The sequence below is a fragment of the Falco punctatus genome (assembly GCF_963210335.1).
Source record: "Falco punctatus genome assembly, chromosome: 4".
NCBI classification, from domain to species: Eukaryota; Metazoa; Chordata; class Aves; order Falconiformes; family Falconidae; genus Falco; species Falco punctatus.
The window spans coordinates 7,966,943-7,992,063 of NC_137583.1; the positions used below are offsets into that span (position 1 = coordinate 7,966,943).

General features: G+C 65.6%; 2 protein-coding genes across 9 annotated transcripts in view; one reads left to right on the forward strand and one right to left on the reverse strand.

Moving 5' to 3' along the window:
• Positions 1-25,121, reverse strand: part of LOC308062670 (guanine nucleotide-binding protein G(i) subunit alpha-2) — a 59,419-nt gene that overhangs the window by 28,137 nt on the left and 6,161 nt on the right. The window contains exon 1 of one of the 3 annotated variants that reach the window (XM_080384470.1): positions 3,062-5,170. The exons of 1 other annotated variant lie outside the window; for it this stretch is intronic. Coding sequence is in view for 1 of the 2 variants with exons in the window: in XM_080384468.1 (XP_080240594.1) it covers positions 218-397 (180 nt within the window). In the remaining variant the exon portion in view is untranslated. Of the gene's footprint in view, positions 1-217; positions 2,817-3,061; positions 5,171-25,121 lie in introns of those variants that run through there. One more of the 3 variants, XM_080384468.1, reaches the window with a different exon arrangement.
• On the forward strand, positions 11,477-25,121 carry SEMA3B (semaphorin 3B). Of its 6 annotated transcripts, none has more exons than XM_080384460.1 (19): positions 11,477-12,000; positions 14,745-14,890; positions 18,938-19,071; positions 19,992-20,152; positions 20,239-20,301; positions 20,387-20,506; positions 20,583-20,676; positions 20,765-20,884; positions 21,196-21,341; positions 21,436-21,550; positions 21,642-21,711; positions 21,794-21,938; positions 22,046-22,265; positions 22,354-22,445; positions 22,615-22,656; positions 22,761-22,918; positions 23,030-23,085; positions 23,163-23,302; positions 23,381-25,121. In XM_080384460.1, exons 3-19 carry the CDS (start codon positions 18,966-18,968, stop codon positions 23,819-23,821), a joined length of 2,289 nt encoding a protein of 762 aa, XP_080240586.1. In that variant the 5' UTR covers positions 11,477-12,000; positions 14,745-14,890; positions 18,938-18,965; the 3' UTR covers positions 23,822-25,121. The 6 variants fall into 6 exon arrangements, with proteins under 6 accessions (XP_080240586.1, XP_080240587.1, XP_080240591.1 ...); XM_080384465.1 differs by having other exon boundaries at positions 11,478-12,000; positions 19,995-20,152; XM_080384461.1 differs by lacking the exon at positions 14,745-14,890.

Below are 25,121 nucleotides of genomic sequence, written 5' to 3' on the forward strand. Positions count from 1 at the left end.
CCAGCACAAGCTGGGCAGCACGCTCACTGCTCCTGGGCTCACCTAGACCTGGGGCAACCTGGGGTTTCAGCCCCAAATACTGCACCACGACTCAGCCTCAGGCTAGGTGATGCCCATGGCACTCCAGCCAGGGCAGAATTGGCAGTGGCAACAAGAAGCAAGTGGTTCTTGAAGACACTGTCCCAGCTAGCAGGGCTCCAGGGGCACCAACACCTACCCCAGCAGCTCCAGGCCATCCCTGCCATGCCATGCAGCGAGCAGCGTCCACCCAGGATCTTCGTTCAAACAGCACAAGCGGCACCCATGTCCTCAGGGACAGCTCTGCCCGAGCACAGGGATGTGCCCACAGGCAGAGTGTGCCAGCAGCTGGGCTGGCTTGTGGCCACCCCAGCACCATCCCACAGCAGTGGATGTGCTTGGGTCTGGGACATACTGGGGAGGGGAAAGCACTGCAGGGAAGGGGGTGGCAGAGCTAAACATCACAGGGGGGCCATGGGGAGGGTTTTCTAGTGCCGGAGCCATGGCACAGCTCAGCCATGGCAATCCCCTGCCAGCCACATGCCCCAGGATGGGGCCATAGGAGGATCAAGTGGCTGCAGCACAGGTGCCAGCCACCCCCATCGCACCAGGTCCTCCTGCATCCAAGTGCCAGTACCAAGGAGAGCTGGGGAGAACAGTGCAGAAACCGAGGCCAGGCAAGGGGAGCCATGCACAGCACCGGGACAGACCAGGCTGACACAACTCAGTGTAGAAGGAAGGGGTTGAGCCCATGTGGGACAAGGTCAGGCAGCATAGGCAGCTGGCAGCGTGGGGACAGGGTAGGCACAGCATGAGGCTAGTGGCACCCAGCGTGGCTCTGGGGGAAGCCAGGTGTAAACGGCAGCTTGAGCCCAAACAGCTGGCTCTAGGCTAAATGTTGGATTTTGCTTTAAACTTAAAGCCAATGCACTGCCCATCAGGACCTCAGGGCCACCCAGGGAGCATGGTGGCACTGTGGTGGTGACCGATGGGCAGGTACTGTCTGAAAAAATGGTTGTGTTTTCTATCACAGCTCTGGAGTGTGTTTTGCCTTGGAAGTGAGACGCTTTCCAGGAGTTCCCACTCCTTAAAACACACCTGGCCTTGGTGGGATGACACTGAGGGGTCAATGGCAAAAAATCCAAACTGTCATTTGCTGCCAGCAGCACCAGGGACATCAGGAGGGACCAGCCTCAGCTGCACCCTCGTATGCCCCCGGCACCCCCAACATAGCACCCTGTCCCAGCCTGGGGCCAAGACCTGCCCAAGCCCCGTGGGACCACTGCCCCCCTGGCCTTGCAGCTCTAGCCATTGGGCCACCCCACCAGCCTGGCATCTGCTCCCCAGCCCGGGGATGGTAGGACCAGGCTGGCTGTCCCCCTGCTGGCACGGGGAACCCAGCCAGCCCCAAACCTGCGTCAGCAGCCAGGGAGGTGCGCAGTGCCCGAGACCCACACGGTGAGAGAGGCTGGGGGCATGGGGGGCCCATCCTGTCCCCAATCCACCTCTGTTTTCTCAAGGGCTGCATTTCCAAAGGAGCCCGTGGGATCCCACTCCTTCCCCCCGTCTCCACGTGCCAAGGAAAATAGGCTCTGCCGGTGCCTGTTTGTTTGCCGTGGCTGCAGCCCTGGCGTGTGATTACAGCTGCAGCGCCGTCGGGCGCTGTGGGGCCCTTTGCACCTCGGCCAGGCTCCCCCACGGCGCCAGCACACCCCCCCATGCCACCCCTGGGTGGGCCAGAGTGCCCCCACCGCCCCCCAAGTATCACTGGCCACCAGAGCCCAGTCATGCCGGCGCTCAGTCTCCAGGGGACAGGGCAGTGTCATGGGGCACGGACGGCTTTCTGTGGGGTGCCCCCACGATGCCAGGAGGCAAGAGTGTGCCTGTGGCCGGCAGCAGGGACCAGGCAGGTCTAATGGCTCAACTTGGGCGTGATCCAACCACCAGTGGAAAATTCCCCATCTCCTCTGTGGCAGCTCAGCACGGCCATGCCCTCCACAGTCAGCCGCGGCTCAGCCCTGCACGGGGGCTCTGCCTTCCCTCCATCCCACCTGCTGGGGACTTGCTGGGTCCCCTGGTCACCTGTGCCACCACATAGCCAGCCCCAGCATGGAGAACCCACGGCCAGCAGCCACCTGCCGTGCCTCAGGGCACTACCTTTGGGGTAGATGTCTCTCCAGCAGGACATTTGCAAGCCGCTTCAGGCAGCGCAAGCCACCACACCGCTGGCATGGGACACGCGTGGCCAGTGGGAACGCAATGTGCCGCCTGCCTTTCCACACCGCTGTCCCGGCCAGCCAGACTCTATAAATACCCCGGCCCGGGGAAGCACGGCACGCACAGCCCGGCCAAGCCCCGGCAGCACCGCGACCGCCAGCATCGCTCTCCCTGGCTGTGCCCCCCGCCGCGCTCCGCTCCTGGCCCCAGCACCCTGACACCCGATCCTGCCCGCGCACACTTCCAGCCTTAAGAAACATATGTCGTTCCCACGGGCAATTAAAAATTAAAAGTGGAAAAAAGGGACAGAAAAAGGGGGTCTGGAGGTTGGTGTTATTTTTATCAGCAAAGCAGGCGGCGATGCCGAACCCCCCCCGGCACCGCGCCGCGGGAGGAGCTTTGCTGGGTGCTGGGGTGGAAAGGCGGCGGGGCGCGGGGGGCTCTGCCTTCCCTCTGCCCTCGCAGGATTTGTTACCCACCCGTGGGAGGCTTTAAGCAGCTGGAGAGGCAAGCGGCAGCAGAAAAGCAAAGCAAACAGCCCCCGGGCACCGCCACCTGCCAGGACTGTCGGAGCCCCCGAGCCCTCCCAGGGCTGCCGGGGGGGGGGAGGGGGCTTGCCCGCCTCCGGGAGGAGGAGGGCAGCCGGGCACGGTGGGGGGAAAACGGGGCCGGGCGGGGGGTTAGGGCGGTCTGCGGGGGGGACCAAGGGGAGGCGAAGGCTCCGAAGCCCCGGCAGCCTTCAGCCACGGAGTTTCCCGAAGGAGAAGGCAAAAAGCACGGGGGTGCGTGCAACTGGGGAGACTGGGAGGGACTGGAGGGGACTTACCTGCCCCCCTCTCCGGCGGTGCCTCTGCTGCGGGCTGGGGCGAGCAGCCCCCGGTAGCCGGTGCCGCGGATTAGACTATCCTACGGCCGTAATCCCGGCCGAGCCGGAGATTAAACCGGAGCCGGGCCCGCCCCCAGCGCGGCGGCTCCCAATCTCCGCGCCGCCGGGGCAGCGTCAGGGGCAGCGCCGGGGAGGGACCGGCCGGGGGGAGAGCAGCCGGCCCCCGCCCCGGCCCCGGCCCCGCCTCGCCCCGGCCCCAGCCGCTGTCACCGCCCCGCCGGGCATCGCTCTCCCGCTGGGAATCACCGACGCACCGGGCATCAGTGTCCCACCCGGCATCGGTGTCCCACCGGGCATGGACGCCCCGCCAGGTACTGGCCCCCGCAGCACCCGGGGGCTGCTGCCGGAGCCCGGCCGCTGGCTGGGGTTTCTCCCCTCTCGGGGGGGGAGCAGAGTCACCCGACAGCTGGGGAGGGTCCCCCCAACACCCCCCAGCCAGGCTCTCCCCCCAGCCTGCCAAGATCAAGTCGCCCCCACGTTAAGGCAGCCCGGCCCGGGGTGCCAGCTGCCCCCGCAGGGGCTGCCTGCGTACCTTAGAACACTGGGAGAAAACAATCCGTGTGGGATCATCTCAATGTGACCCAGAGTGGGGGGGACAGTCCAGTCCCCTCCTCTCGTCTCCATCAAACTTCCCCACTTGAGCTGAAACACCTCTTTTTTCTTGGAGACACAACTTAGGCATCTATCCCCACAAAAATGCCCCAAAGAAGAAATTTGTTCTTCCAAGAGCATCTCACACACTGCAGGGAGAGCCAGCAGCTCCTGGCCAGCCATCAGCATGTCCCTGTGGGTTCCCTGCCCTTTCCCAAGGGCTGTCACCCCCAAACCACCTCCTGCTCCTCTGCCCTGCCTGGCTTTAACTTCAGAGTAAATCTCTGGGGCTCGGTGCACCCTCCTCCCCGTTAGAGCCGCAAGCCCTGCACAGCCACTGCACGTTAGCAGGACGGCTCCGCGCGTTGCTGGGAGGCTTTATTTGTGTTACGCATATCTTTCATAAATCCTTGCGAAGCCTCGGGTGGCCTGGGATGGAAACAACACCAACGGCCGGCAGTGAGCATCGCCATCAGGCTGGGAGGAGGAAAATCTCCCCTCGGCAGCACCCTCTCGCCTGGGATGTTAAATGTTCAATGGCAGCTCTGCTCTCGCGCTCCCAGCAATCCTGCGGCTCCTGTTACTGCTGCTCTCCGTTGGCTGGAGACATCCATTAACTAATTTCTAATAACAGCAGCATGCGTAAGTTCTGAACCAGCGCTGGCTGGCATGCTGGGGGACCGGAGGCAGCCAGGTTTGGCAGCTTGGTAGGAGGGGGTGGGGGGTCAGAGGGAGGGAGTCAGAGACACCCAGGGCCATGGGCATGGCTGGGCTTCAGCCATCCACTTAACCCTTCCCCTGCCCTGGCAAAGGTGGGCGCCAGCCACGTGGCACCAGCATGGAGATGTCCCAAGAATGGGTGGCAACCCACCTCACCACGCATTGTAAAAGGAGTCTGAGAGCTGCCACCCTGTAAGAAAACACAGCGCAGGCAGCTGGGGATGGGGACAGGCAGGGTGGACCCATGGCATGGGGGTGCAGCATGTGCCAGCAGGGTGGTCATGCTGGGGGGCTGGGCTGTGGACAGTGACTCAGAGCCTGGCTGCTCCTTCCCAGCCCTTCCCCTTCTCCTGTTGGCACAAATGAAACCATGACCCCTTTTTATCATCCCCTGTCTTGTCTGGCATGTGACATCCCTCTATCATTTCCCCCTTTTCAGCTGGGCAGAGGAGATATTCACACCATCCCCACCGTACCTACCTGAAGCTTTGTAGAAAATCAAAGCTGTGAGAAGGAGAGGAGGAAAAGGGAGCAAAGACATCCCCAGACCTCCCAGAGCCTGTCCCAGAGGGTCCCCACATCCCACAGCCAGCATGTGGTGGCTCCAGCCCCACGCAGCCAGGCTGGCCATGCACTGGGGAGCCAGCATGGGGACCAGTCCCCTCGCCGCAGCTGGGGCTGCCTGGGAGAGGGGTGGGCTAACACCCTCCTCTCAGCCCCCTGAACCCCCTGGCCGATGGTGCCTCCCCAGCACAGCCCAGGGCCGTTTCACCACTGGCTCTGGTGGTGTCAGGCCTGTGCCTGGGCTCCAGTGCATTGCGAAACTGCAGCCGTGTGGTTTTCTCCGGCCAGCTGGAAAGTTTGACACTGGATTCCCAGATGTGAGGAGCCTTTGGGGGAGCGTGGCACGGCACGGTATGTCCTGACGGCAGCATCCTGCCTCACCAGTGGCAGGGAGCTGAGCACTGTGCCGGCTGTGCTGTGCCACAGCCCTTGCCTGCTGCCCACCCCCATGTGGTTTGCTTTCTTACGAATCCCCCCAGCCAAAAGCTGACCTATTTTTTATCCTTCAGCCACACTCAGAGATAGAGCAGATTAAAGTGAGCCCCCTTAAAACCCCTTGGCCTCGAGAGCATCTTGGCATGGGACAAGGCCAGCCAGGACCCAGCCATGAAGGAGTGGGTGCCATGCACGGCCAGGGCATGCTCTCCTTGTCACGCTTGGTTTCCTTACATGGCCTCTGCGCCTGCTGCCTGGCTGCTGCCTGCCACTGCCCACTGTTCCCAGGGTCGAAATGGGAGATGGCAGGAAGATATGGCAGAGATAACGGTTAGATCTGCAGCCCAAGCAGTGCCCCACCCCCGTCACAACCATGTCCTCTCGAGCAAGAAGCCTCCCGGAGCTTGTCCTTGCCAAGAACACACCGGCAGGTGCCTCTGGTCCCCAGCACCAGCCATCCCACAGGCATGGCCCCAGCACCTGTCAGGGGCTCTAAGGCCCCAGCTGCCCCCCCGACCCCATCACTGGGGAGCAAGCAAGGCACAAAAGGGGCCAGAAATGCTGGTGGCAGGAGGAGAGGGATGCCTGTGGCCAGTGGCGTGGGCTGGGAGGACTCCAGGGTGACACTTCCCCAAGGCCATGCCCAGGGCAGGAGCCTTCCTCCCCCCAGCCTGTCCCTCTGCAGAAGCCCCCCAAATGCCAGCAGCATGGCACCTGGGCACAGAGCTGGCAGAGAGCAGCCTGTGACCCCCTCTCTCGCCCTTGACCATCACCTCCCTTGCAGCACACGCTGTCATGTGGCAGGGCACAACAACAACAAGGACTAATTGGTTAATGCGATTTCAAAACATGATTTGCAATTATAACTTGCCAGAGAGCATTCAATGATCCCGCACATCAGGAGAGTGGGTTTTTCTCCTTCGTTTGTTCCTGGAACCTCGAAACCAATTAACTTTACAGAAGCCAGAAGCAAAGCGCTGCTCAGCAGACCTGAAGGGTGGGTTATCTCTGCACTCAATCGCTTCCCTGCCAAGCGCTACACCAGGAACCAAGGACCTGAGGACAAGCCCCAGGGTAACCCCACTGCTTCTCCCCACAGTCCTGTGAGGTTTGGAAGAGGGTCCTGGGACCCCCAGCTCCTGCAGCTCCCACCAGGACACCAGTCCCACACAGGCTCCTCCAGCCATCAAGAACCACGGGTGCTTGGAAGCACTTGAGGGTGGAAGAATGCCCTGAGCTCTAGGAGATGGGAAGAAACTGTTCCTCTTGGAGTAGAGGGACCATCCTCTCTGTCACCTTCAAAGGTGCTGGCAGCAGCCTGCACATCTCTGCCACTCAGGCAGGGCAGCCATGTCCCCGCTGTCCCTGCTGGCAGCACCCACAGCCTCACTGGGGCTAGGGGCTTTGCTTCCATGGGCTTGCCATCCTGCAGCAAGGGCTTAAATGCCTTTAAGGCAATTATGCAAGGACTTAGCAAGGACTTCAATACTTTTAAATGCAACTTAAATGCATTATTAAAGCCAAACAAGCCCAAGCGGCTATGATGTTCCTGAGATGTCCGGCACCCAATGCCCTGCTCTGGGCCAGCTCCTCTGAGTCTTGGCCTGTTTCCCCAGTGCCCCCAGTTACTGGGCTCTGTTGCTTCCTACATCTCACTGGAAAGCCAGGAATAGGGCTGGCAGCATTCTCCTTCAAGCAGGCAAAGAGGTGCTGGGTAGCAGCTGCTGGAGAGACAGATGCTCTGGCAGCTCTCCCTTGGGATGGTGCCAGGGTCCTGCTCTGCTGGGGGACCTGGGCTCACAGGGGGACCCACCAACCTGCAGGGAACACTCCCATGTGCACAGGGCCTGAGGCTTTCTGGGCTGCGAGCTGCCCACCATCAGCTCCCCAAGTCCGAAGGTCCTCCATCCCACAGGGAGCTCGGCCATCCCACATTGCAGCTACCTCAGCTACCCAAGGACAGGGAGGGAGCTCAGGCAGCTCCCAGAGACTCCAAGAAGGCATGGGGCGCTCATGACAGCGCCAGGCAGCAGGGCTGGGCTGCCCTATGCCCCAAAATCCGCCTGGGCTAGGGCCAGGCCAGACCCCCAGCCAAACCCTGCTGGGACACCAGGTCCACGGCTGAGCCACAGCTGGGCTGGGTGGTTAATGTTTAGCAGAGCAGGAGCAGGGCTCTGGCATGGGGCAGCAGAAGGAAATGTGGGACAGCACTGGGTGGTCCGCAGCACCCGGGGAGGGGGGGTCTCCTGTTCAAGCTCCCCAGCAAGCTGTTACAAGCACAGAGCCGGCTGGGGGAGCCCCAGGGGGGCCCAGGCACGCTGCTCAGGGCCTGGGCAGTAGGGCGGCAGATGGCTGGGGAGCTGGGGAGCAGGAAGCAGGGAAGGACCAGGGATGCCTTTTGGCCCAGACAACTGTAGCATCCTTGTTTAAAGATATAAATAACCGGGCCAAAAATGGAGACGTGGCCACAGCCGTGTCCCTCCTCTCCCTGGGGGGCAGCGGTTGGTCCAGAGCTGACTGAGGAGAAGATAGGGCTTGTGCAGCCCCAGCAAAGCTGCTGTCTGCTCCCACTCCTGGCGGGATGCACCAGTGGGTCTGTGCTGGACCTCCACCCTTGCCAGGGTAACTGGCAGCCCTGGGGCCAGACAGCAGCACAGGGTCCTGCCAGGTATGATCCAGCCATGAGGAGGAGAGGGGATAAAGGCCCTTTCATGGCCCGCCAGGGCAAGGGATTCAGCAGGAGAAGCACAAAAGGACATGGCAGCACTCAGGACTGAGGCTGCTGTGTTCCCCAGCATCAGGGTACTCAGCCTCCCACAGCGGTGGAATGCAGGGGGTGCCTGCCCCAGCCAGCGTGCAGCTGGGGAGCACTAGGTTCTGGGGTCCCGGAGGGCACCCCCAGGTCCCCGCTGGCATCACCCAGCTTTGCGCTTGGGTGGGTTGAGCATGGCACTGTTTCTGGCTGCACAGTGCTGGCATCTTGGCCCTCTCCATGGTTGGGAAAGCCCCAGAGCGGCTGCCCCTCTCCCTCCCCTCTGAGCTGGCTGACAATTGGCTGCCCGAGGGACGCCGGCCTTGATCCGCATCGCTGGCCGTCCCCATAGCTGAGCAAACAGAGAGGAAAACAGCCCCCGCTGGCCCCAGCACGTGGCCAGGCACCTCGCACCCCCCAGCACTCCCATCCTCAGGACCCCCGCCACCAAGCAGAGCTGGCAGTATCACCCTGCCCAGCGCTGCCAGGGGGGTTAACAGTACCAGCCCACCTGCCCCACAGCTGGGAAAGAGCCTGGGGGTTGTGTGTGCTGAGCTGGGAGTTGGGCTGACAGAGCAGGAGCAGGGCTAAGCACCCACCATGCTGGCACAGGAGCTGTGCCAAGGCAGTCAGCACAGCAGGTAAAGTGCTGGGGCAGCCCCGTGACTGCTGGCCCTGGGTGTGGGGTGGTCCCTCCTTGCCCAGTCCAGGGGTCAGCTTGCCCAGTTCAGAGCTGTTTGCTGTGGGGCTGGGACAGTCCCCGCGGCCTGCGGGCCAGCCTGTTGGGGGCAGGCGGCCAGTGTGCACCAGGGGCATGTGCCCTGGCCCTGCCCAGCTGCCCCACGTGCTTCCCCCCCAGCCTGATTCCCCGAAACTCTTCCCCACCAGCAGAGCGTGGTGCTTCATGGAAACCTCCCTGCCCCCTCACGTTGCTTCCCCATTGGAGGGGCACCCCACTTCTGGCAGAGGCTGGGGGGATGGCAAAGGCTGTTTCCCCATCCCATTCTCCCTCTGGACATCCCCTGCCACCCAAAGACCCTGCTGCCTGCTCCCAGGATCCACACCCTGCCTGCAGGCAGCGGCTCCCACCCATCACCAACACCAGGCTCTGCATGGGTGGAATGGGGGATGCTGCCACCAGCAGTGGTGCTCATGGCGGCACCATGGCCAGGGTGGGGCTGGGGGATAAGGGCTTCCAGCTGCCCTACCCAGCCCTGTAGCTGCGGCTTGTCCTCAGGCAGGACAGGCCATGGTGCAGGGCACAGGTGGCTGCTCCAGCTCTGCTGGCTGCGCCAGGAGCACTGCCCGCTCCTTGTCCTGCCGCCGGCAAGGTGAGTGTGGTGCTGTAGCCACAGCCGGCCAGCTGCTCCCAGTTCGCACTGGCTGAAGCGACGGGCACGGGGCTGGTGACCCTGCAGTCCGCCCACGCAGGGACACCACCATCCCGTGACTGTGACGGTGTGGGTAGGGGGAACCAGCCCATGACCTGCAGCCCCCGCAGCCCCGCTGCCAGGCAGGAGCACATGCTGCAGCCGGTGATGGCTCTGCCCTGGCACGGCCGTCACTGCCGGGAGAGGGCCAGGGGCACCGGCACCGGAGGGCCCCGCCTGCCCCACAGCGGCACCCGGCTGCCCCACACGAGGCCCAGGCTGCCTCACGTCGGACCCCGGCCGCCTGACGCCACGGCCAGGCTGCGCCGCACCAGGCCCAGCCCCGCCCGGCCCGCGCTCCGGCTGCCCCGCGTCAGGCCCCGGCCGGCTCAGCCCCGCCCCGGCCCGGCCTTGCGGGCCCCGATCGCCCTCTGACGGCAGCCGGCGGCTCGGCCTGGCCTCGGCCCGCCCCGGGCCCGCCCCCTGCCCGCCCCCTGCCCGCCCCGGGCCTGCCCCGGGCCTGCCCGCTCCCCATACCGGGCCTGCCCCGGGCCTGTGCCCTGCTGTGTCCTGCCCGCCCTGGGCCCGCGGCCTGTCTGCACCGGGCCTGCCCGCTGCCTGCACCCTGCCTGCACTGGGCCTGCACCATGCCTGTACCCTGCCATGCCCTGCACACACCTGGCTGCACCCTGCCCATGGCCCGCCCGCCCCCTACCCTCACCTTGCCTGCACCCTGCCCGCACCTACCCTGCTCCCTGCCTGCACCTGGCCTGCCCCCTGCCTGCCCCCAGCCTGGCCCTGCTGGGGCTCCCCAGGCACCCACCACCCTGCCACACTCATGTGACCCCAGGCCTGTGTCCCCCCAAAAGCCCTCTCTCCCTGCCTGCACCTCAGCACTCTACCTGCTCTGCCATGGGCCAGCCCCTGCCTCCCCTGGTTCCTCCCACAGGAAGGGGGGGGTAGCCACCCCCCACCTCACCAGTGGGGCCACCCACACCCCAGGCCCCCGACTCCCCAAAACTGACCCACAGAGCTCAACACTGCATGGCGCCCGTGGCTTCACACGGCACCATGTGGCACGGCAAGCCCTGCAGCCGCGCTGCTGTCAGCTCTGGGGCACCATGGCCTGCAGCTGCACAGGCGAGACCCAGCTCCCCAGTGGCACTGGCATCGCAGGGTCTGGGTCCCCCCAGCCCCGCGCCTCCTGCACAGGGCACGGTGCCCCAGGGGGAGGCTGGGGCCTCCGTGCTCCCCCAGCGCAGCTCCCCTGCTCCTGTCTGGGCCCACCCAGCTTTGCCTGTCTCCACAGCTGGAGGCTTCACAGCCTCTGGGGTAGCCATGCCAGTGCCTGGACACTGTAGCAGCAGAAAAAAACATTTTCTTGCCTTCGGATGGAATTTCCTTCTTGGTTTATTTTTATTAAATTGGTGCCCGTTGCCTCCCATGATACTGGGCACCACAGAGCAGAGCCCGGCTCCCTCAACCTCACACCCTGCCGGCGGGCAGCTGGGCTGAGCCATTCAGAGTCTGGGGCGGGTGTGGGTTGTGGGTCAGCCTACTGGCTCTGGGAATGGGCTTGTTCCTGTCCCAGCCTGGTGCACTACTTGTTCTGCTCCTTCCAGCAGGTGTTGAAGTCCCTCCAGCATGCCCAGCCACAGGACAGACTTTACTCTCCTTCCTGCCCTCTGCTCTGCTCCTGCTGGGATAGACCTGCCACATCCCTGGCTCCCAGCATACCAGGTAGGCAAGAGGAACCATGCAGCTCAAACCGCCTCAGCCTGGTCAGGGGCTTGTTACACATTTACCCCGTGTTAATGAGGCGGTACGGGCTGCTCCTGGCCTTCGGACCACAGGGATGCATTGCAGGCAGCCACCCAGCCCCATAGCCCCAGCAGGGCAGGGCTTTGGGGGTCCCGTGGGGTGAGTCCCCTGGGCACGGGCACTGCAGCAGCAGCCACGTCTGTCTGGGCTGGGCTTTGCAGGAGCAGATGAGGCAGGGGAACAGAAACGAGCACCTTTGCTCTGGCACCCCTCCAGGCAGGGACAGGACCAAATGGGCAGGAATGGCTCCTTGGGGGCGTCAGGATGCTCCGCAGCTAGGATCAGGGTCCCAGGGCTCGCTCATGCTTCTCCTCGCTTCCCAGTGCAGGCAGAGGGGGTGGCAGCACCCTGGAGAGCCCTGGGGTCCCAAGGGGCTGTCCCCCTGAGCTGCTGACTAGGTCGCTGGGTGCACAGGGAGGACACGGGACACAGCTGCCTTTTGTTGGTGCCGGCCCCGGGAGCGGGGACCAGGGCTTTGCGTCCCCTCCCTCCGCCCCCGCCACTGGCGGGACTGGCGCCCGGCACCGAGGATTTGGGGTTTAAAGAGCAGGCGGCAGCCACAGCCCCGGCTCACCCGCTGGGCAAGAAGACAGACAAGCTCCGGCAGATCCCACACACCATAGCAGGTGAGACAGTAGCCGTGGGGCACCGGGCTTGCCCCATTGAAGGGGGCTGCAGGGTTGGGGGGCCAGGGCCGTGGAGCTGCCCAGGGGGCTGACAGGTTCCTGTCTCCCCTCAGTGGGTGCTGCATGCTGGCATGCTTGGACATAGTCCTGAGAGGGACATGAAGGCATCGCTGGGCATGAGCCACCTGCTTGTCCCTGTCACCCCATGGCTGAGTGGGGACCCTGAAGCCCTGTCCCAGCTGGGGTGGCAGGGGCATGCACCACCCTATTGGGGGGTTTCCCTAGCAATGCCTCATCCCTGGACACTGGTTTACAGGAAAGGGGTGTTCACCCGGTGCCTTTCCACCCATGGCTCCTGCAGCATGCTTGCCTGCTTGGCCGCAAGCAGGGTTTGTCCTGGCTGGCACCTGGGCGAGCTCCGAGCCACTCGGGGAAGAGGGGAGCCCAATGCTGGGCACAGGGCTGAGCAGGAGCAGGAGCTGGGCCAGCAGACAAGGCCCTATTGTGCCGTGCCGGGGCTGCCGGCTCGCCCATCAATAGCCGCATTATGCTCAGTGACAGCCCCCCCCAGCCTTCCCAGCCGCCGTGGCTCTGCGGGAGCACCGTGGGAGGCAATCTAAAGTGGCTGTTGTGTTGGGGGGCCAGTGTGAAAGGAGGAGGGTGGGCAGGCAGGGTGCTGGGACCCCTCTGCCACCACCTGGCTGGGTGCTGCTGGGTGCTGTGATGGTGGGATGCTGCACTCCCTGGTGCCACCAGCTTTGGGGGCAAGATGCCCAGGATGGGGAGTGGGCAGGCTCAAGGGGCACCCGGGCACCTCTCTCCCTGCTCCCCTGCCCTTGCCATCCCACAGGTGAGTGCTGTGCCCAAGGTGGCTGGGCTGCACCGCTGAGCACTGTGCAGGGGCAGGGGCAAGCAAGTGTGCAGTGAGGGGCTGACATCAGCCCCGGGTGTGGATGCAGCTGGGCCAGTGGGAGCAGATGAAAGGTTCTGCATGCTTCTTAGTGAGGCACACCCCGGCTAAAATTACGACCCTGTGGCAGGGACATCAGCCTATTTTTACAGCCTGGAGAAGGTGGATGCCACCAGTTGGTGTGGCATAGGGCAGGGCCAGAGGGTCTGGGGCAGGGCAGCAGGCAGGGCTGTTCAGCCAGAATCTCTCCTGCCTTCCCTCCAGGATGGGGAGAGGGGTGGGCTGATGGCAGGAGCCTGCCAAAGCTCCTGCCTCACTGGGATGGTTTTGAGGAGCTTCAAGCTTAGGGGCTTTCAGTGCATGGGATGCAGCCCTGCTGTCTGCCCTGGAGCCTGGCTGCCAGCAGCCACAAAGCCGAGGGTGGATGGTCACCGTGGGGCAGCAGCATGGGATGAAGCCCAGGATCCCTCCCTTTCGCAAAAAGCCATTGTTGCACCGGGAGGATGGATGCCTCCTTCTTCATCACCACCCCAAAGGTTCACCATGCACCTTATGGCTCGGTCCCACAGCAGGGACACCCGATGATGGCACCCCAAACATGCTCAGGCACTAGGGTGCACCCAGCACCCTGCATCCCCTGGGCGGCCTGGCTCAGCCCAGTGTGGCATGGGGACAATTAAAAAGGGATTAGCTAGGCTACACCGGCATGGCACTGCCTGGAGCCGGCACCTAATCCCAGCAGGAATGTGCCTCCGCCACGCGGGTGCCTGCTGTGGGGGTCTTGCGCCAGCATGCTATGATGGAGGTGGTGGATGTAGGGTCGGGGGGGGTGTGTATCCATAGACGGGGTGTGATCCCTAAGATGGTGTCACCCCAAGACATCACCACCATGCTTGCACTACAAGTATGCAGCTGGCTCAGGTGCATCTGCTCGCCACTAGCCAAGCCCTCACGCCGCCGGCATGCTTGGGACTCCATGGGCTCCGTCCCCTGCCTGGCACATCCTCCCCTTGCACCAGGGACCTGGAAGCCACTTGAGACCTGATGCCAACCTGTGGCCCAACGCCACATGCCACAGGGACATGCGACCACTTCCCTGCCTTTGTGCACAGCCAAGCCAGGCATGTCAGCAAGGAGAAACCAGCATGCCCATCAAAGTGGTGATGGGAGAGCTCCCTGTGGTATTCATGGCACAGTAGGGCCCAACTCTCCCCACTGGAAAATCCACAGGCTGTGCTGGGGAGCAGGTCTTGGGATGGAGGAGCCATGCGGGCCGCTGGTGAGGAGCCCCATGCTGGGGGGACTCCCAAAGGAGTCCTAAAACCACATCTCTGGTGCTGTCGCAAACCACCAAGGGCTTTTTGGGGTGGCCAGGCCCAGGGGGTACCAGCTTAGAGGCCATGACCGGGCCATAGGTGCAGGCTGGGGTGAGGATGCCTCTCCACCCTCTGCACCCTCCCCTCCCCCCAGCAAGCTGGGAGTGTCACTGGGAGTGCAGGCAAAGGCCATCCTGCTGCACAAGTGTATCTCTTGGCTGGGGAGCATGCCAAGCCCAGGTGGCACGGGGATACCTACGGCACTGGTTGGCATGACACAGCTCACCTTGTTCCCCTGGCTTTTGGCTGGCCCCAGCCAGGATGGCTCCACCAGGGCAGAGGGACGCTCCTTAGCTCCCAGGGAGATGAGGGGCCACCCTGCAGCCCCCCCACTCTGGGTCATCCCGCAGGTCCCTGTGGCATCACCAGGACTCTCCCAGCAAGGTACTGTTCCCGTTTGGGGTGCAGGACGTGTCCCCATCCTGGTGGCTAGTGGATGCCCATCTCCCTTCATGCAGGCTCTCCAGCTGGTCCTAGTCACCCATCCGATGGCATGCATACATCCCACACCATGCCAGCTCGCCCACCAGCACAGAAGGTGTGGGAGCTGTTGACTGCTGCCTTACCACCGTGCCACCCCCAGGAGCCCTGCGGAGGCGGAGAGGTGCCGTTTCCTTCCACAAACACCGCTGGGGGCTCGGGTGCTGCCAGCAGAGCTACCGATGCTCACTGGAGCCGGAACCGCCAGGGGAGATTTGGCCCAGGCAGCGGTCCCCGGGCACGGATCTGCTGCCAGCAGGGAAGGGATCAAAGAGCGAAGGCGCCAGCACCTGCTCGCACCGCCGGCGGTGACACCCACGCGCTGGCGGGAAGCCAGGCCACCGGCACCTGGCTGTGCGGCCGTCCCTGAGGCTGGCAGCGAGCGTGGGCATGAGGGCGGGACGCTGGTGGCGATGCTCCTTCCAGCTGGGGACCGTCACTGTGCCAGAGCCCGGCAGCTTCAGTGCTTGCCAGGATCACCCACTGGGGCGGGAAGGGGTGGCCGGCGGGCGACGTGGCGCATCCCTCCCGCGCCGTTTTTTCCGGGATGGAAGCCCGGCCCTTCTGACGCCTGATGGTTTCTCCAGGCGGAGCTGCTGCCTGCGAGGTCCCTGCAGGGCTCCGGGGCTGGGGTGACAGTGACGTCCACCTGGCCACCTCACCATGCCAAACCGAGAGCAGCACCAGCTGAAAAGGTCCCAGTTGGGTGGAGGGAAACTGAGGCAGGGTGCTGGCACAGCACAGGAAGGTGCCCACTGTGCAGGGTTAGGCATGGCATCCCTGTCCCCTGGCAGGCTGGGACAGTGGGGACAGGGATGCCGTGCCCGATCCTGTGGGGGCCACCCAGCCCAAAGTCCTGCTGCAGTGCCTGGGCAAAGTCTTACAGCAGAGTAACCCCTGCCGTACCGGTGCCAGCGGCTCTGCAGCCCTCCAACCCCATCCCCTCACTATCCCTGTCCCCCTTGCCACCCATGATGCTGGGCTGGCACTCAGCACCATGGCACAGCCAGGAGGGGAACAAGCGCTGGCCACCAGCCTGCCAGCACACCAGTGTGCCCAGGCTGGCAGCAGGAGGGTTACCAGCAGTGAGACGGAAGGGCATTGTCCAGGCACCCTGCCTGGCACGGCTGCTCCTGCCTGCTGCTGGCCTGCCTGTGCCTGCCTGCCATGCTCTCACTGCCTGCTGAACCCACCTGCACTTGCACCTGCCCAGCCTGCACCCACTGCCGGGCTGCCGGCACCTGCTGCCACCCTGCGACTGCTGCCAGCCTGCCTGCACCCACTGCTGGCCTGCCTGCACCTGCTGCCCGCCTGCCTGTGCTCACTGCCGGCCCACCTGCACCGGCTGCCTGCCTGCACCCCCTGCCTCCCCACTTACCCTGCACCTGCCTGCATCCCCTGCCTGCCTGCACCCCCTGCCTCATGCTGGACCTGCCTTCCTGGACTCCTGCACCCGCAGGTAGGGACATCCAGGGGCATGGGGGGGGAACAAGGCCGGGGGTGGCCCCCGGGGCAGCCCATGTTCCCCCCGGCCCCCAGCCCTGCCTGCCGAGGCGCGCGTGGCCCCGCTGCCGGCAGCGCTCGGCACTTGCTATTCTTGGCAGCAGCGGCTGGAAAATGGGAGGCAGCGGAGGAATTTTGTTTGCTCCGGGCTGGGCCCGGGCCAGACATCTGGGCTGCAGCTGAGCGGGGCGCGGGACCGGCCCCCCGCCACCCCCGGCACGGCCTCCGGTGCCCCCCGGCACGGCCCCTGCACACCCCGGCGCAGCCCGTGGCACCCCACGCCCGGCCGGAGCTGACAGCTCGGGGGATGAGGCGGCCCCGCCACGCGTGTGCCGAGCCACTCGTGTGCCCAGCGTGGACGCTCGGCCCTGCCCTGGGGGCAGCGAGTGTCACCGCGGGTGTCACCCACGGGGGGTGGCAGCACGGCTCCCCGCTGGTGTGCGCGCGTGTGAGCGTGCCTGGGTGATTTTGCACGCCTGTGCCTGCGTGTGAGTGGGTGCGTGTGCACGTGTGGGTGAGTCCGACCGTGCCCGGGTGGTTTTGCCTGTGCGTGTTTTTGCACGTCTGCACGCGCGTGCGAGTGCCCGCGAGTGTGTGCTTGCACGCGGGTGCGGGTGCCGGGCTGGCCGGGCCTCGGGTGGCACCCGCGTATGCGCTCGCACGCGCACGAGTGTGCGTACCCACGCGTGCCCACACGTGCGCGCCCGTGTCCGCGTGCCCCCCGGGCGGGCCGCGCCCGCCGCCCCGCCCCGCCCCGCCGGGGCCGCCCCGCTCCCTCCCGGCGGACGCGGAGGGCGGGGCCGGGCCGGGCCGAGCCGAGCCGGGACCCAGGTGGGTGCCGGGGGCCGGGCAGGGTGCGGGGGCTGCCGGGGCTGCTACGGGGGCTGGCTTGGGCCGGGGTCTCTGCCTTTCCGTCGGGGGACTCTGCCCGGGCGGGCAGAGGGGCGCTGGCGGTGAGGTCGGGGACCCGGCTGGCACCGGGAGGCTGGGCGCTGGGTCTGCCCCGGCTGTGTCACGGAGGGCTGGGTCCGTGCCGGGGCTGGCACTGGGGGGGCGGGGCCGGGGCCGGTACCGGCGGAGCTGGGGGGTTGGCACCGGGGGTCTCGGTGGTGGCGTCTGCCAGTGCTGGCACCGCGGGGCTCCGGTGCTGCCGCTGCTGCCCGCCCCTCCCAACCTGCCCCCCGTGCCAGCATCGGGCCGGGGAAGCTGGCGGGGGGGGGGGGGGGTTGGGTGTCCGTGCCCGAGGGTCTGCCCCGGCCCCCCCGGCGGGTGCTGGCAGGTGCCGGGCAGGCGGGAGGACCCATGATGCCCCCGCCACGGCCCTTGCTGGCTGGTGGCCGGAGGGGCTGGCAGGGCCCGGTGGGTCCCCCGCCTTGTCCCGGCGCCTCTGGAAATGCCATTAGCGCCTGCTGCCCTCGCGCCAGGCCAGCGGGCAGCCCAGCCCTGCGGCGCTGTGCCTGGCTGGGGCCGCTGCCCGCTGCCCACCAGGACTCACTCCCACCCTGCCAGCCCCGGGGGGGGGGCTGCCCCTGCCCGTAGGAGCCCAGGGCAAGCTCTGGCCAGCTGTGCTGGGCAGCAGGCAGACGTGCCCTGATCTGTGCCGGGCACCGCCATGCACGCGTGCCTTCTCTGGTCCGGCTCCCACCGTGCCTGAGCAGGACGGCAGAGCCTGGGGCAGTTGCACCCACCGCGGTGGCACAGCGAGGCTTCAGTCATCAGCGGTGTCCCAGCGAGGGCCTGGGGGCTGTGGCAGGGGTGAAACCCATCGGCCATGCCAGGGGCTGGTGGCTGGCGTGGCTGAGCTTGTGCTTCGCACGCGGCGCAGGGAGGTGCCGGCTGGCACGTCCCAGCTGCCTGCAGCTGCCTGGGGCTGCTGCGGCCCGGCGGGCGAGGTGGGGAGCTGCGTGTTGGCGTGGTGCTCACGATAACCATCGCCTCCTGCTCCCCAGGGCAGAGCGTGCCAGTGCTGGAGCCAGGGAAGCTCTTCCCTACCCTGTGGTGGGAGCCCATGAGGGTAGTGGGCATGCTGGCATAAGCCCCTCCGGGGCTGTGGGCACCTGCTCAGCCAGAGCCCCCCCAAACCCAGCTCCCGTTTGCAGGGTGGTACAAGGAGGGCCAGGGGCCAAACTGTGGGGGCTGTAGCAGTGGGGGAAACTGAGTCACAGAACCCTGCGACTCACAGTGGCCAGTTTGCCTGGTGCTCAGGAGTGTGCTGCCTGCCTAGAGTGCCCTGTCCGGCTGGCACCACCAAGGACATTGTCCCCAGCCCCACAGGACAGCTCTCTGCTTGCAGGCAGGAATGGGCAGAGCCTGCACCCTCCTGCTGGCAGGGCTTGAGCCAGCATGGGGAGGGCTGGGTGCTGCTCGGCTGGGCTGCCTCAGTTTCCCCATGTGCAGGAGTGGGAGGGCTGTTCCCGGAGCAACTTAGGTTCAGGGTTGGATTAATGGGGGCTTAAAAACCAGGAAGAGATGTGGCTGGCTCGTGGCCCCCCCCATAATCACCAGGTCAAGTCCAGTAGGAGGGGTCCCCTCGTGCTGTGCTGGGGTTGCCCTGTGCCGGTGCTTGGGGCTCTCTGGATCCCATCAGCGGCTCCAGGGAGGGATCATAGTCTGGGGGCTGCGGGGAGGGGGCTGTAACCCGAGCTGAGGTCTTGCTTCTCTGCCCTAGCTGTGGGGCCACCAGCCAGACCCCAGCCATGAGCCGCACGCTGCTCCTGCTCCTGCTCCTGCTGCGCAGCACTGCCGCCGCCGCCGGTCACCCCCCGCCTGCTGCCACCCCCCGCTTCAAGCTGGCCTTCCCCGGTGAGCCTGGGACACGGGTAGGGTTGGGGGACGTGGGGTCAGGTGCCGGTGCACTGGTTCTGTGTCACCACCCAGCATCGTCCTGGGGGATGGGAGCATCTGGGTGGGTGGGTGGGGTGGGCAGCATGATGTGAGGGGTGCAAACCCCCAGCTCTGCCACTGCACCGGCACTAGTGCTGCCTGGCACTGGCATGGGCTGCCAGGTTCCTTGCCTGATGCCAGCCCCCCCAGGGCCACCTGCCTGCTCTTGGGGCCGAGCTTGCACTTGGGCCTTCACTCCTGGCCCCAGGCATGTGCCCACTCAGGTGCCTGTGCCCCTGCGGTGCACTGCGGTGGCACTCCTCAGCCACAGCTCTGCCGTGCCTGGCGGGGATGCCGTGCCAGCCGTGGAGCTGTTGCTGTGCCCTGACTGGCCACCCCATGGGCTCCGGCACAGCGTGGGGGGCTTTGTCCGGCGGCAGGTCCAGGCAAGCGCTCTCCTCCCAGCCTGACAAAGGGCTGTTTGTTCCCGCCACGGTGGGATTAGCGCCACGGGGCAGGGAATGGCCCCTTCTCCCCCACCTCCTGCTGCCGGGGCAGGCGGTGCAGGGATGGGTGCTGGGCTTGTTTGAGAATGGGTGCTGGGTGGTGTAGGGATGGGTGCTGAGCTGGTTCAAGGATGGGCGCTGGGTGATGTGGGGATGGGTGCTGGGCCAACACCAGGATCGGTGCTGGGGGGTGTGGGGATGGGTGCTGGGCCAACACAGGGACGGGTGAACCTGGTCAAGCCAGTGGGACAGGTTTGGGGGAGGGGATGGCATGGCAGGGGGGCCATGGCCAGACCCAAGTCCCCGTGGGGCATGTGTCTGGGGCAGGGGAGTGTGCCAGGCAGTGGCAGGTGCTGCAGCAGGGCTGGGCTGAGCAGTGCCGGCGGGTCCCAGCAGAGCTGCAGGCTCGCCACGGGCTGCGCCTCTTCGCGCTGGAGCGCTCATGCTGCTATGAGGCCCTGCTGCTGGACGAGGAGCGTGGCCGCCTTTTCGCTGGTGCCCAGAACCACCTCCTCTCCTTGGCCCTGGATGACATCAGCCAGCGGGACAGGAAGGTAATGGGGGGGACGACATGACACACGACGGCTGGGCAGCCATGGGCACACCTCAGTGCTGTGAGCATCTCCCTCTCCCCCTGCAGATCTACTGGCCGGCGCCAGTGGAGTGGAGGGAAGAGTGCAACTGGGCAGGCAAGGACATCACTGTGAGTGCCGAGGGGTGCCAAGGGGAGCCAGGGGAGTGCTGGGGGGCTGTCCTCAGCACCACCTCCCCATGCCCTCCATCCCCAGGCTGAGTGCATGAACTTTGTGAAGATCCTGCACCCCTACAACCGGACCCACCTGTATGCCTGTGGCACCGGTGCCTTCCATCCTGTTTGTGCCTTTGTGGAGGCCGGCCAGCACGCAGAGGTGAGCCCCCTCCCAGCACTGCTGTGGCCCCTTCGCTGCCACCGCCTGCCCACCTCCTGTCCTTACCTCTCTTCAGGAGCCCATCTTCAAGCTGGACCCCCGGCGCACTGAGGATGGCAAGGGGAAGAGCCCGTATGACCCCCGGCATACAGCTGCCTCCGTCCTCGTGGGTAAGGGGGAGCTGAGCCCAGCGCTGGGGACCAGTGTGGCAGGGGGGTGCTGGGGGACTCCCGTAACGCTTCCCTTGGTGCCTACCAGGCGAGGAGCTCTACTCTGGGGTGGCCACCGATCTGATGGGCCGTGACTTTACCATCTTCCGCAGCCTGGGCCGGCGTCCCTCCATCCGCACTGAGCAGCATGACTCCCGCTGGCTCAACGGTCAGTGCTGGGAAGTGGGAGGGCGGCGGGGCTGCTGGCACCCCGGCGTGGCATCGCTGCTCCCTGGAGGCATCAGGGCAATGAGTCCTCCAGGCTCGGCCGCACCCTGTCCTCTGCTGCCTGTGGAGGGTGGTTTGGGGGGTCCTCGTGCCCTCTGCAGACCCCTGGTGCCCAGTGGGGTCCCACCCTCACTCTGCCCTGCAGCTGGGCAGGGGGGGGTCTGCACCCTCCTGGGACCCTGGCAGGTGCCCCAGGCTCCCTGGGGAGCAGAGCTAGCAGGGGCACTGGAGATGGCACCTCTCTGCCCCCAGAGCCCAAGTTCGTGGCCGTTTTTTGGGTGCCGGAGAGCGAGGACCCTGACGATGACAAGATCTACTTCTTCTTCCGTGAGACTGCAGTGGAGCGGCAGCAGGGGCTGGGCAAGACCAGCTTTGCCCGCATTGGCCAGATCTGCCGGGTGAGAGCATCCACAGACAGGTGGCCAGGGGGCCGGGAGTGCCCATTGGTTCCACCAGCTGCTGATGATGCTGGTGCCCTCCTTTTCCTGACAGAATGATGTGGGTGGGCAGCGCAGCCTGGTGAACAAGTGGACAACCTTCCTGAAGGCTCGGCTTGTCTGTGCTGTACCAGGACCTGACGGGGCAGACACCCACTTTGATGAGCTCCGTGAGTGCAGGGCAGGGGCAGCCCTCCAGGGTGGCTGTGGGTGTCCCTGGCACATTGGGGTGACACTGGTGCCCACCCTCCCTCCTTGCAGGGGATGTTTTCCTGCTGCAGACAAGGGACAAGCGCAACCCCCTGGTCTACGCCGTCTTCTCCACCTCCAGGTCGAGACCCCTCCCCACTGCTCCCTCTGTGCCCAGTGGTGCCCTCCTCGCCCCTCACATCATCCTCTCTCTCTCCCGCCAGCTCTGTTTTCCAGGGCTCTGCTGTCTGTGTTTACACCATGGCTGACATCCGCCGTGCTTTCCTGGGCCCCTTTGCTCACAAGGAAGGTCCCAACTACCAGTGGGTGTCGTACCAGGGGCGCGTGCCATACCCCCGCCCGGGCATGGTATGTGGTGCGGGGGTGTCCTGGCTGGTGCCACTGGTGGATGCTGGTACTCAGGGTGGGGGCACTGGGGAGCAAGACCCTGCTCAGCCCGCACCGCCTCCCCGCAGTGCCCCAGCAAAACCTTTGGCACCTTCGGCTCCACCAAGGACTTCCCAGACGAAGTGATCCAGTTCGCCCGGCACCACCCACTGATGTACAACCCAGTGCTGCCACATGGCCAGCGTCCCCTCTTCCTGCAAGCCGCCATGCCCTACACCTTCACCCGCATCGCCGTGGACCGTGTCACCGCTGCTGATGGGCACTACGATGTCCTCTTCATCGGCACAGGTACATGGTGGCCCTGGGGCTGGGGCAGGGTAAGTGGCTGGGGGATGACAGGGCTGGGATCCACAGCCTTAGCTCTCCCTGCCTGCAGATGTGGGCACAGTGCTGAAGGTGGTCTCGGTGCCCAAGGAGAGCTGGCACCACATGGAGCCACTGCTGCTGGAGGAGCTGCAAGTCTTCCAGGTGAGGGAGGCGTTCTGCACACCCCCCAAGTTGGACCCCCATCACCCCATTGTGCTGCCTGTGCTCTGAGTTGTGCCGGGGCACTCCAGCTGCCAGGACATGGGAGCCGGCAAGCTGGATGCCTGGGTCCTCCTGCGCACTCTAACTCCTGCCGACGCTCTGCCTGCAGGATGCCTCCCCCATCACCAGCTTGCAGCTCTCCTCCAAGCGGGTAAGGGAGGACCCCAGCTAGGTCCCCGTGTCCCACCGTGACTTTGCCTGGCTCCATGCTGCAGTGCAGGGGTGCTCAGCTGGGCTCTGTCCCCCCAACCCCAGCAACAGCTCTATGTTGGCTCAACTACTGCGCTGGCCCAGCTGCCCCTGCACCGCTGCGGCGCCTATGGCAAAGCCTGCGCCGAGTGCTGCCTGGCCCGGGACCCGTACTGCGCCTGGGATGGCACTGCCTGCACCCGCTACGTGCCCAACACCAAGAGGTAGGTGAAGTGCCGGGCTGTGGTGCTGAGGTGGCCCATCTGCCCCGAGGCCATGGTGAGGGATGCAGGTCCTGCTGCTGCATCCCCTGCTCTTCCCCAACCTCCCCACAGGCGTTTCCGCCGGCAGGATGTCCGCAACGGTGACCCCAATGTGCTCTGCTCCGAAGGTGAGCTAGGATCTGGCTGGGGGTTGGGGGTCAGCCCTACCAGTGTGGGGGCTGACAGCCAGGCTATGTCCCCCCAGACCCCCGCCAGGGCAGCGTGCCCCAGAAGCAGCTCTATGGGGTGGAGGGCAGCACCGCCTTCCTGGAGTGCATCCCCAAATCCCTGCAAGCCCGTGTCTTCTGGATGTACCAGCGCACCCCAGATGACCCCCAGCGAGAGGTAGGCTCTCCCCAGCTGGGTGCAGCTGGTAGGACCTTGCTGTGCCAAGCTGACCACCTGTCCCTGTGGGTGCTGCAGGTGCAGATGGATGAGCGGGTGGTGCGGACAGAGCGGGGTGTCCTGCTGCGCAGTGTGCAGCGTGCTGACGCCGGCCTCTACCTCTGCCACGCCACCGAGCACGGCTTCACCCAGCCCCTGCTGCGGCTCTCCCTGGAGGTGATCAGCGCCCGGCAGGCAGCAGGCATGGCACCTGACGGAGACCCCCAGCTCATCGCTGGCCCCGCTGGACGCAAGGTCTGGTACAGGGACTTCCTCCAGCTGGTGGAGCGCCCACCGCTGGGGGCTGCGGACAGGGTCTGCCAGCGGCTCTGGAGCCGGAGAAGACCCCCCCCGCCCCGCCACGCCCAAGCTGGACCACCCAGCCGTGGGCAGAGTGAGGAGCTGCGCAAAGCCCGACACCGGCGCACCCATGAGGGGCCGCGGGCCGAGCGGGGCCCCCGCAGCGCATCCCCCTGGTGACCCCGGGGCCAGCCCCGGGCACCGGGCTCTGCCTAGGAGCGGGGCTGCGGGCAGGGGCAAAGCCCCCCACCGGCCTCAGCCGCCCCACCGGCAGCACCGGAGCTGGGCATGGCAGCGGCTGGGGGCTGCAGCTCCAGGGCCAGGAGGGCAGCCGGGCTGATCACCAACCCTGAGGGGCTGCTGGCCACCCTTGTCACCAGCTTCAGCACTGGTGGGGACACCCAGCCGGCTGCTGGCACTGCAGAGCCACCAAAATATTTATTAACGGCTGTTACGGATGAATGTAAACCTGCCCCGGTGGGAGGGCAGCAGGGCCAGGCTGTGCTCCCCTGGGCATGGTGCCAAGGGGGTTGGGGCAGTAGGGCCACCCTCGGGTCCCAGAGAGCTGCAGGCAGGAACGGGACTCTGGAGGGGCAGGACAGGTGCTGGCGGGACGCTGGGGGCCCGGCAGGAGGAGGGGTGCCCAGAGCAGAGATGTGGGGGGCACAGAGGTAGTGCCCAGTGCCCCTGGTGCAGAGCAGCAGCGCGAGGGGGGCTTGTACTAATTGAGCACAATAAAGCAGAGGATTCAGCCCAGGGTCTCAAGTCTTTGCCACCCCCAGGGAGCACTCATGGGGAGGGCAGCTCAGTGCCCTACATCAGTGGCAGCCACTGGCTCCTTGAGCCAAGAGGGTTGGGGAGCTCAGAAGCACCTGGGGAGCTGCAGGAGCCAAACCCTGCCAGGACATCACCAAGGTGGACAAGGGGCTCCCAGGCTCCCACTCCCCCCCACCCTTTCATTTCTGGAAGATAAAAAATGAAACCCCAATGCCAACAGCCCAGTGCCTAAGGCAGTGCCCAGGGGGTGACTTCGGGGTCTGCTGCCTCCTACTGCTGTGGTGGCACCAGGGCACCCAGTGACATTGGCACCACCTACGTCCCATTGCCTATGGTGGCACCGTGCCACCACCCGTGTCCTAGCACTGGCTGCGAGCCAGCCCGGGCACTTGACCCCCTGGCCAGGCCCCACCCAGCCTCTGTGGTGGGACTGCCTCCGGCCAGCTGAGGGACACCCTGGGCAGGAGCACCCTGGGGACCCAGGGCTGGGGCCACCTTAACTTCCCAATGGTGATCAGGGCAGTGGCTGGGAAAGGTTTAAAAGCTGCTGCCGGCAGGAGCAGACAGAGGATGGAACCGGTTTTTTCCTGAGGTCCTGCTGGCACTGGGCTTGCATCTCAGACCCCACCAGGCACCCTGGGGTTGGGCAGCACCACTGCTCTGCACCTACGTGTCTCTGTGCTGTCCCAGCAGCTGCTGGCAT